This window comes from Rhinopithecus bieti, unplaced genomic scaffold (assembly GCF_001698545.2).
Source record: "Rhinopithecus bieti isolate Rb0 unplaced genomic scaffold, ASM169854v2 scaffold_15676, whole genome shotgun sequence".
Classification (NCBI taxonomy): Eukaryota; Metazoa; Chordata; class Mammalia; order Primates; family Cercopithecidae; genus Rhinopithecus; species Rhinopithecus bieti.
In genome coordinates this window covers 1,788,510-1,799,733 of record NW_016809194.1, presented here as the reverse complement: position 1 = coordinate 1,799,733, position 11,224 = coordinate 1,788,510, and the positions used below count along the sequence as shown (strand labels likewise).

The window sequence follows — 11,224 nt, the reverse complement described above, 5'->3', positions numbered from 1 at the left end:
AAAAAAAAAAAAATATTAAAAATAAATAAAATAAAAAAGAAACCCAAGGGAGATGTTGTGCTGCAGTTGTTCATAGTGATGGTGCTGTTGTTTATTTACAGACAGGTTACACTTTGACTGGTTTCTACACACATGAGAACAACACTGACATCATGAAGCCTTGAACTGGGTGGCTTTCCCACAGCTATAGCTGTTATCTTCACCTCTGAAAAGTAGTATGGTCATTTTTTGTCATCAACCATCAGGTCACCCACATCTGAGCAGGTGCCCACATTAAAAGGGGCTTGCATTACTTCCACCAAAAGGCAGCCTCTCCAGGCTGGGTGTGGGGGCTCACACCTGTAATCCCAGCACTTTGGGAGGCTGAGGTGGGTGGATCACTTGAGGTCAGGAGTTTGAGACCAGCCTGGCCAACATGGTAAAACCCTGTCTCTACTAAAAATACAAAAATTAGCCAAATGTGGTGACATGCACCTGTATCCCAGCTACTCAGGAGGCTGAGGCAGGAGAATTGCTTGAACCCGGGAGGTGGAGGTTACAGTGAGCCGAGATCACGCCACTGCACTCCAGCCTGGGTGACACAGAGAGACTCTGTCTCAAAAAATAAAAAAATTTTAAAAAGGCAACCTCTCAAGATCCCAGCAACCACATGCAGCTTGGAGTCTGACCAGGAAGCTCGGTCAGCCAGAGTGGCCCAGGGGGGTGCAGGGACCCCAAGAGCCTCTCCCCAGGATGCAGACTGAAGGGAAGGCCGTGCTGCACCTCAGCTATTCCCTCTGTCCTCGGAAGCTTCGCACCCACCTCCCAGGCCAACGTCTCCTCCGAGCTCTGGCTCCCACGCCTCACACTCTTCAGGAACTTCTTCCTAGCCATCTCACATCATTCCTCTTTTCTACCACAGACCCCCCTAGGCCTACAAATAGATTCGAATCCTTCTAGTCTAAACCTTAAAAAAGGAAAGGACGAGAAGGGAAGGAGGATGGGGATGAAGAGAGGCCCTCCTTCCTTCTCCAGCAACCGCATTTCCTTCCCGTGTCCCCATGCTGCCAACGTTCCTGGAACAGTGTCTGCCCTTGCTCCTTGGACTGCGCCCTTGCCATCCCCATGACCCTCAGCTGAAGCCGTTCTAAGGAAGCTCTGTAGTGACCTTCTCTTCAGCCACTCCAGGGATCTCCCTCCGCCCTCCTGGCCTCTCTGTGGTACAGTGTTACTACTGCCTGCTTTGTCCTCCCATGGCGAGCATTAGTCACCTTTCGTGCCACATTTTGTGGTTGCTCTCCCTCACTGCCTTCATGTTGCCACCCTTCCCTGGTTGGCTTGACACTGACCAGCCCTACTTGGCCACCCTTGCCCTGGTCCTAGCTTCACTTTCGACTGCTCTCCTGTGCCCACTGCCCACCCCCATCTCCTACCCCGGTCTCTCCTACAGCCACACGTCAGGTCCTGGCACTCTTCTGTTTAAAAAGCTGTTGAAAGCAGTGTCACAAAGAAGTTGCTCAATCTTGTTTCTAAATGAATGAGTGGATAAAGGGATCAATGAACAAACCTATCACTTCTCCCTTGCCAAAGCCAGTGACTTTGTTTGTCCAAATGATTTGCCAGCTAAACCCTCTGCATCTCAGTGCTCCCCTGTCCCAGACTCCTGGTTCTTCCTGGCGGCCTCCACCCAGGTGTCAGGATGCATCCCCTTCCCCACCATCCCCAAGACTGAGTCACCCCTCTCCCAACCTACTTTGCCACCTGTGTTTACCTCACCCAGCGACCGGTCCTCCTCCCTGCCACCCACACCATCCCCCTCTTCAAAAACCTGTCATCCAGTTAGCTGACAAGTTCTGTGGATTTGACCTCCGTGTTACCTCTTCAACAGTCCTCTCCTCCACCTGCCTTGTCTAGACCAGGCCTGACAGATGATGATGTATTTTTGGGTCACCACATCAGTCTCCACCTTTAGTGCTCTCAGAAGTTTTAGTATGCTCAATCTTTTCATTCTCCAGCCATCTTCCTCACTGCTACTAAGGTTAGTTTTCTAACGCACAGTTCTGGTCTGAACATTTTGCTCCTCCTCCAGTCCCTTCCATGACTCCCCACTGTCAATGAATAATGTGCAAACTCACCGCATTCAAGGCCGTCCAGACTCCAAACCCAAACTAACCTCACACTGCCCTCCATTCCCACCACTCCAGCTGCAATGAACTTCAACCTGAATCCACTACCCCACCCATGCACCCACCTTTGACCAGGAGGCAGGATGACATTTTATTTATCTCTGCAAGCTCCACAGTGTCTGGCATCTCTCAACAGACATCTGTTCAGCTGAACAGAGAATCTCTGCCCTTTGATCACCCTGGAAGCTCAAGTGGAAATCAAGTCAGGGCACATTTTTGTCCTCTGACTAAAATGTATCCTTATTAAGTCAACCATGGTGGTGTGTGCCCTGCCCAAGGGAAACCACCACGGCTCCCTGGAAGCAGACAATTAAGACTTCGGGAGTGTGTTTCTTTTCTCAGCAGCAGTCATCACCCACCCCTTTTCTTTCATCACTTTACACAGGAGCTTCTGGAAGACCTCCAGCCACTCCCTAATGGCAGAAAACCAGGCAACACCTGGCTGGTCTTCACGAAACTATGGAGTGACTGCTTTCTTGGGGTCAAAAGAGCTCAAGAGAAAGCACACTTCCCAGGGGTGACACCGATGGCATTCAATTCCAGCTTTTATAACATGTTTTAAGGAAAATGGTCTAGCCTCCAGATATTTATGGTAAGCCCATGAGGATCCACCTTAACCACTTCCAACACTGTGGATGATCCTTGGAGAAGACCCCAAAAACAGCAGCTGACTGCTGAGAAAGGGGCCCACCTCCTTTTTCCAGAGAGAGACAGGAGACATCCTGGAGTCCTGCCTTCCTCCCTGACATCTCACCTTCTAGCAAAAGCCACAGAAGGTAACAGCCCAGATTCTCTACCCTCACAGGGCGTCCCCGCTCCCAAACCTGCATTCAAGGACCTGCCATTTCTGGGCTCCCTCCTCCCCCAGCTCTGCCTCATCCCTCAACATGAGCCTCTGCCCGGCTGGACAAGTCTCCTCAACACGCCACCTCATCCCGCCCACACAGGGCCTTGGCTCTCACCTTCTTGCCTGTGAGGCCCACCCACACTCCTCCTCTCTCCCAGCCAAACCCCATCTGTCCTTCAATACCAAGTTGAAGTCGCCTCCTACACGAACTCCTTTCTGACGAGTGAAAGAGCTCCGTGAGCCCAGCAAACTCCTGTGGCATTCCCTGGGTACCTGTTGCTGGCTGCCTCTCACTGGCCATGGGCTCTGGGGATCTCACGCTCCTGGCCTCGCCTGCAGTGGTGAGTGCGGTGCTGGGCACCCAGCAAGCATGTCCGCAGTGGCTGCTGACAAGACAGACGGACTGCCACACAGTCCAGCAGCGGCCACACAGCAGCTACCAGCAGCCCCATGGGTGGCCCAGGAGGGAGATGGGACAACAGGAAGGAAGCAAACTAACTTTTACTGAAGTCCAAATCACACCAGCGTGGTGTGGTGGCACTTTCATATGGAAGACCTCACTTCACACTTGGCAACGGTCCTCTTAGGCAGATGTTATCATCCCATGTTTACAGACAAGGAAACTGGGGTCCACGGCTGGGCCGCTGATAAGTGACTTTCCAAGCCACATACAGTAAGCAGTGAGGCCAGGATCTGAAACATCGCTGATCTCCTCAGAGCCTTGAAGAGGGAAGACCCGCCCTTCCCCACCCCTATGCTGCTGTGCTGTGTACCCCTTGTTCCGGCCAGGCCTTCGGCCATAAACAGTCCCATTCTATTCCCACTGAAGCGCACTCCTGAGGCCCACGGAGAAGCCCCTTGACCCGGAAGTTCCAGCCTCTAGGTCACCAAGCTCCAGTCAGAACCTGCAGCCAACCAGCCCCTCCCTCTCCCACACCTTTGTTTCCTTCCAGTTGGACTCTCTGGCTCCAGCCTGATGGGGACCTGACACAGCCGGCCTGCCCTTCAGGCCCAGGTGTTCACTAAACAGGCTGGGCTGGTAGAAGCTCACTGTTTGTTCATGGTGACAAGGGGCCGGAGGCAGAAGGACAGTCACACATGCCACTGGAGGAGGCCAGACTCTTGTGTGTGGGCCTGTTCCCATCATACCAAAAGCACTCTCTCCTCCCCCTGCTTCACACGGGCCCTCGCCTTTCAGCTCTTCATGGGCAGAGTGCAAGGACAGGCTCCAGCCCCCAGGGGGCAGCAGGCAGGGCAACAGGGCTATGTCTCTGCCCACCAGCGGTCCCCAGGTCAGCTCTGCTACCTAAGGATCTGGCCACAATGCCCAAGGGCACCTAGGCTCTTCATGGCCCCGAATCTCTGGAGATTGGAATCTGTTTGAGTAGTGTTTTCCAAACACTAGAAACAACCTTGTGATGAGCTGTCAAATCAATGTATTTAATCACAGCTGTATTAAAAGAATAGAACAGAAAATATCACCGTTTAACTGCAATTAGTAAGAATTAATCTGAAACTTGTGTTTTAGTGATAATAGATACATACCAACTTTGGGATCACAATGTAAAAATGTGTACTGCTTACGGCTGGTCACAGTAAGAAACTATTTGAGAGCTGCTGCATAGGACCTCAGAGCAGGGACCTGCCAGCTCAAGCCACTTGGCCTATGGACTGGGCACTGGGTCTCCCCCGGCCAAAACTGAGCCGCAGGTTCCTCAGGAGAGGCAGGAAAGGCTGTGCCAGGGGAGGCCACCGTGCTGGTCTGTGGACAGATGACTACCAGACTGGCCCTGCCAGATGCTGCCCGTCTGGAGACGGGGAGGGCTGAGGAGCCCAGCGAGGGCCCTCCCAGAGTCCCTCCCACAGCCAGCCAGGCAGTTTAGGAGATGGTGACTCTCACCTGAGGCATCCAGGCTGCGTGCGCTGCGTGACATGGGGTGGCACTGAGAAGCCTCTGACCTGCTGGGCCTGGGCCACCTCCTTCATCCCTGCTGTGCCCAGCCTCTCCCAGGCAGAGTCAGAAAGCCCAGGTATCAGGCCCTACAGAACTCCAATCGGTCATCCTGCCCTGGCTGCTGTACCAGTATCAACCCCTCCCCTGGGGGCTGGGCAGTGGCTGTACCCCTGTGCCCCATGCTCACTGGGAGAAAAATATCAGCCTGTGAATGACAGTTCCTGCTGCCACACTAATTTGCCCACAGCTTCCCACTCAGGGCTGCTCACCTGGTTCAGCCAAAGGAACAGAGTGCCTTGTTTCAATATTTTCAATGACACACCTTAGGGCCAAGGATAGCACCACGTCCCTGCCAGGAAGGCCTTTTATTTCAAAGGGATGATTGACATGCAGTCTCTCTGCTGCCACTTTTCAATGGCGTGGCAGTAGCTGTTGGTTCACCACACTGTCCGGAGATTAACCTGGTCTCAGCTAAACCTGGGGCCTGGGGGGCCCTGACCCTATGTGGTAACAGTTTAGCAAGGGACTTCTATTCGGTGTGGAAACCCTGATAGAGTCCAGGGGGCGTTGCACTGGGCTTGAGGAACAGAAAGGTCACATGGAGTTAAGAGTTGGACGTTGCTGGTGGAACCACGGCCTTACTTCCCGGATGGATGCTGCTGGGGTAATTAAGCTGTGTTCTGGCTCACAGTTCTGTTTGAAACTTGGCCGCCCCCACCCCCAGCTCAGAGGTATCTTGTTCCAGGGACAATGCTTGGCATTTCAGCTTTCAAAGGCATTTCCTAATTATTCTTAATGGCTACAGAGGAAACTGCTTTTCTAGATGCCATTCTGGTGGAAAGGTACATATTATTTATAGCTGGTGATACAGAGACAGAGATTTGAATTTGGCTTCTCTAATCTGGAAGAAAACTAATTGGATTGGAGCCAGGCCTGAGCCCAGGGGAGGGCCCTCACCATAATTGCAGCAGCCTTGCTGCCCTGAACTATCTAAGGCCTCCTATTTGAGAGCCTTGGAAGCTGTTCAGACATTAATTAAGCTGTTGATGCCCTGCGGTGGGCAGGCTGGCAGGTAAGGCATCATCAGAGATCTCGTGCCACTTTCCACCAGAGCTGGGGTGACAGAGCCCTCATGCCTTGGGTGTGATAATTCCCGTGCCGGGCATCCCTGCTGCCTGAGGCACTGACATTCTGACAGTGGGGTGAAGCTATCCTGACAGGTCCCTTCTCAGCTACTTGTGGTTCAAGGCATTTGCCTGAGGAGGCTGAGGCTTGCCAGAGTGTCTGGGGTCCCTTTGTGGGGGACCACTAGGCTCCTAGAGTCTGACCCTGCCCACAGATGGGTCAGAGCCTGAATCCTGGTTTTATAGAGTTAGATCAGACCTCTAAGGCTTGGAGGTCAGGAGGGAGAGCAATCGAAGAGGACCTTGGGAGCTGGGAGCTCTCACCAGCCCAAGTGATGATCACCTCCCAGCTCAAATCAGAGCAGCTGAAATCTGCCCATCCAGACACATCCCACATGGCCCCTTTCCCTTATAAAGGGAAACAAAGCAGGCCCAGCCTGCCTTCCCCTCCTGTCAGTCACACACCCTCACAGTCGGGAAGCCAGGGATGTTGAAGTCTCTGCAGACTGCGCTGTTGGTCTCCTCAGCACAGTCCAGGGCAGCGAGATTCAGGGCCGGCCTCCAGGCTGAAAAGACAAAAAACCCAAGGGTAAATAAGAGGGGCTGGCACCCCCTCTGCCTACCCATCTGCCCCAGTGCAATGCCTCACCCCTGCCAACCCCACAGCACCTGATCCCAAAGCTCTTATGACAAAGGTCACACCTTCCTTGGGAAAGGACCTCTGAGATATTCCGGCTGGTCTGCATTACACTAGCATCTCACAAAAGGGAACCTGTGTTTTGGATGATTAGCATAAGTAACACTGCCTCACAATGGTATCTGTTTCCCCATTACTACTATGTGAGGCCAGGGATAGGGGATGAGAGACGTTGAAGGAGTCTGTCCTGCTCCTCGCCGCCCCCCACCCAGCCTCCCACTCCCTGGGAAAAGCCCTGGTATTGCCTCTGTCCCTGGGGCCCTAAATGGGATCAGTTCCAGAAGGGTGGAGAACATGCCTTAGGGGATTTGGAATTCCTCAGGGGACCCTTGGGGAAGGTTCCTGGGGCCAGAGGTACTGGTAGTGGGCAGAGCTTGAGTGACTGGGGTAAAGGGTATCAGGAACTGGGTCCCCAGCCAGAAATGAGAGCATCTGGAATCCAGGAACTGCGGGGAAAGAAGCCTTGAGGCCAGAGTCTGGCAAATTAACCTTGCCCCTGCATCAGGCCCCAGGTCACAAGGCTGCTGGCCGCTGAAACACTGGCAGAGAGAATAATGGCACCATTCTGGGCCACAGCCCAGGATCTAAGAAGAAACAAGCTCATATACCAGGCAGCTCTCCTGAGCTCAGATTCCCGGTCAGGTGCCCCGTGAGCATCCACCAAAGTTCCACCCACATGGAGGCTGCTCCAGCTGGAAGCCAAGGTGTACACAGAGGAAGTCATACAAGCCGTGAGAGGGCAGTGACAGGGGCCAAATCATGCAGCACAGAACTCTCAAGTTTGGACCCAGCCAGGAGAGGCCGGCCCTGCAGACCAAGGCATGGGCTCAACAGGAAATGTGGAAACAGAGCTGAACCTAGACCGTCGGTCCAGTGGGCAGGGAACTTCCTGAGCAAGGTGGAGGAGGAGAGGATGGGCAAAGACTATGCTGCCTGGAGAGGAGGGTTTTTGGGAGGCATGGGAGCCAGAATAGAAGGGAGCAAGAAGGGGCCAGACTGGGAGTGCTTGCCTGGACGGCTCAGGATGACCTCCATGGCAGCTGGACCCACCTGCGTCTCTGGGGCAGATGAGAGGAGAAGGAGGCCTGCCTGGTGGCAAACGCAACTCCCATTTGAAGCTCATGCCCCAGCGGCAGGGAATGGAATTTACACAGGCAGCCCACCTAGCACCCGTTACGTACAGAACACTAATATCTGAAAAACATTCCTGATGGTCACAGTTTTAGCAGGACCTCTGACCCTACCTGATATGGCAGGTATGGTCAGGGCCTGCTGCATGCCAGGCCCAGGATGCAATCCCTCTGCCCCTACCATGGATTGCTGATCCCAACCTGCCTCCACATCCCGTCCACTCTCCCTCTGAAATCTCTTCCCCCACTCAAACCTCCATCTCCTCATGCTTGTCCTAGGTTGGCATGAACCCATGATCTGGTTTTTTACTGACCTTACCTCCAACCTACCCTCTGTGTCCCATAAGCTAGTACAGGTTCTCATGGCAGGGCCTCTAGAGAAACATCAACATATTATTTCTCTCCTGGTGAGGTTCTAATGTGCTCCACCCCTCACTGGCCTCTCTAGCCATCAAATGATCTTTTCTTTCTGTGGATCTGAGTATGTCAATCTCTATTCAACAGTCTCTGGGGGCTCTAACTCTCTTTAGAAGAAAACCTACAACCAGAAGGCGGTTCTTCATTTGGCCGCTGTCCACATATCCAGCCTCCTCTTACAGTTATTTTACATTAAATTAAGTCATAGATATTCATAAAATAACATTTCCAAGTAAATTAAAATACTGAAACATTAATTGCTGAACATAAGTTTAAAGTATATATGCTTTGGCATCTTGTTTTTGTATGGCATAGAGAATACGATTGGGTCTGTAATAAGCACGAAAAGCTGAGGAAACATGTTTCTAGAAATTATGAAATGGTGAATTTTACTGGAAGACAGTTCACAATGCTTGCTAGTTTTCACTAGAAATTAAGATTATTACTAAGGAGTAAAAACTAATTAATATAAGCAACTAAAACTAGAAATAATAAGGGACATAATTCTGTATGCAAGGGAAGTATGGCATGGTTTACAAAGGAAGTCATAAAATATAAGGATGTATCTTGATTAAGGGGAAAAGAGTCATTTTGTTCTAGAGTGACTGGTTATCTCACAATGAGAAAGAGGAAGAGTACAGGACCAACTAACGAATACAAGGAAGTTGTGAAGAGAAAAGAACTTCAAGTGTGGTCAAATGGGCTAACTTATAGTTTTTGTGTGTTTTTTTAATGAGCCTTAATATCAAAAGTACACTGATGAAAAATCAGAATTTGGTCCTCTCTGTTAAAACAAGGTTTTCTTGAAGTAGTGATCTGTTCTTAAAAGGAAATAGTGAAGGGTTTTTCTGTACCTTGTAGGTAATTATCCTAAGAAAGGAGGATCCTTTGTTTTATCAAGATGATTCCCTGTGCTTCATGTTGTCTTTATTAGGTCTTTGATTACCTAAGAAAATGGAGTCCTCTCTATAAAAGAGCTAAGATTTTTTTCTGCAACAGTGTAACATTCTGTATTTTCCTTTTGAAGTCTTTTAATTATCATTCTGGTTAGATGAATGACTGTGACTTAACAGTGACCTGTGATCCAGTTTGATCAAGTGATTTTTTTTGTTTTGCTTTTTTGTTTTTGTTTTGAGATAAAGTCTCACTATGTCATCCAGGCTGGAGTGCAGTGGTGCGATCGTGGCTCACTTGTCCTCCACCCCCTGGGCTCAAGTAATTCTCCATCTCAGCTGCTTAAGCAGCTGGGACCACAGGTGCACACCACCACATCTGGCTAATTTTAAAAAAATTTTCTATAGAAATGGGGTCTCCCTATTTTGCCCAGACTGGTCTCGAACCCATAGGCTCAAGGTATCCTCCTGCCTCGGCCTCCCAAAGTGTTGGGATTACCATCATGAGCCACCATGCCCAGCCTGATTTAAGTGTTTTAATTTTAAACCTTTGACATTTTGTACAAACTTCCCAAAATCAAATTCTAAATTAAGGCTTTCTGAACTTGAAGTAACTTTGGAACATTCCAGAGGGCCCTGGAACATCTCAAAGATTCTGCAAAGGAGAGATATTACACTAGTTAGGCTCATTTGATGTATTAATTACATGGGAAGCATTGTCAAACAAGAAATGATGTTTAATTTTCTTTGAGTTATATTTACTAATGTATATATATATAATTGTTACTAATGTGTATCCCCAAAATTATGATATTCCTAGAAATATGATGTATTATCAGCCTTAATTTCGGTTATTAGGTTAAAATGTTGTATGCACAGCAATAACCAAATTTCCTTGTCAATTGTGTCATTATGAACTCTCATCAGATCTTTACCACAAACATTTTAAGTCTTATTGTCTACAGTTAATTGCTTTATTCTGTTTTTCTAAAAGCTTTTTTCTAAGCAACTATAATCCTAAAGTGCTTCATCTTCAAGGAGATCCATGGAAAAGTCTCTGATAAGTACCATTTCTGATAACTTCAAGATAATATGATTGGACTGGCAAAGAATTTCCAGAACTCTAATGAAAAAACTGATGGGTCTGCAAGACTGATAACCAAGATCAAGCAGAACAAGAATTAATTACATGAGACTAAATGAACCAATGAAGAATTATGGGTTGTTATGGTTTTTAAATTTGAAATGTTGTTGGTTCTTTCTAACGTTTTGTTGTGTCCTTATTTAAGAAAACTTATTTTCTTTTAAGCTGTCTATAGTTTCCGGCAAGTTGGTAAGTATACTCTTGTGAACAAAAACGGAAACATTTTCTCCCTGTAAGACCTCTCTGGAATTCAGAAACTATTTGTGAATATTCTTATTTTTATGGCAATACTGTTATTTGCCTAAGTTCAATAAGCATCTGCTCTCTTTATAACAGGATACAATAGAAAACACTGGTGATGTTACCGAGGTTTTGAGTGTGATGCCGTACTTGAGAATATACGTACGATGAATCTACAGGTACTGCAGGTGAAATCTAAAGTTGGGCTTGGTTTGGCTTCCTAGCCTTGAGAGGTTGTTAAAAGTCCAATCTGAGATTTCCTATCGATAAGTTCCAGCAAAGCAAACTTAAGAAGAGCCTATGTGATCAATCACTATCCTTGGCCGGGCGCGGTGGCTCAAGCCTGTAATCCCAGCACTTTGGGAGGCCGAGACGGGCGGATCACGAAGTCAGGAGATCAAGACCATCCTGGCTAACACGGTGAAACCCCGTCTCTACTAAAAAAATACAAAAAAACTAGCCGGGCGAGGTGGCAGGCGCCTGTAGTTCCAGCTACTCGGGAGGCTGAGGCAGGAGAATGGCGTAAACCCGGGAGGCGGAGCTTGCAGTGAGCTGAGATCGTGCCACTGCACTCCAGCCTGGGCGACAGGGCGAGACTCCGTCTCAAAAAAAA

The 11,224-nt window shown here is 49.4% G+C and overlaps 1 protein-coding gene across 2 annotated transcripts in view; it reads right to left on the bottom strand.

Annotated features, from left to right (window-relative positions):
• QSOX1 (quiescin sulfhydryl oxidase 1) overlaps positions 1-11,224 on the bottom strand; it is a 44,512-nt gene that overhangs the window by 26,617 nt on the left and 6,671 nt on the right. For both annotated transcript variants that reach the window (XM_017888815.1, XM_017888816.1), the window contains exon 2: positions 6,556-6,656. In XM_017888815.1, the coding sequence (XP_017744304.1) occupies positions 6,556-6,656 (101 nt within the window). The remainder of the gene's footprint in view (positions 1-6,555; positions 6,657-11,224) is intronic.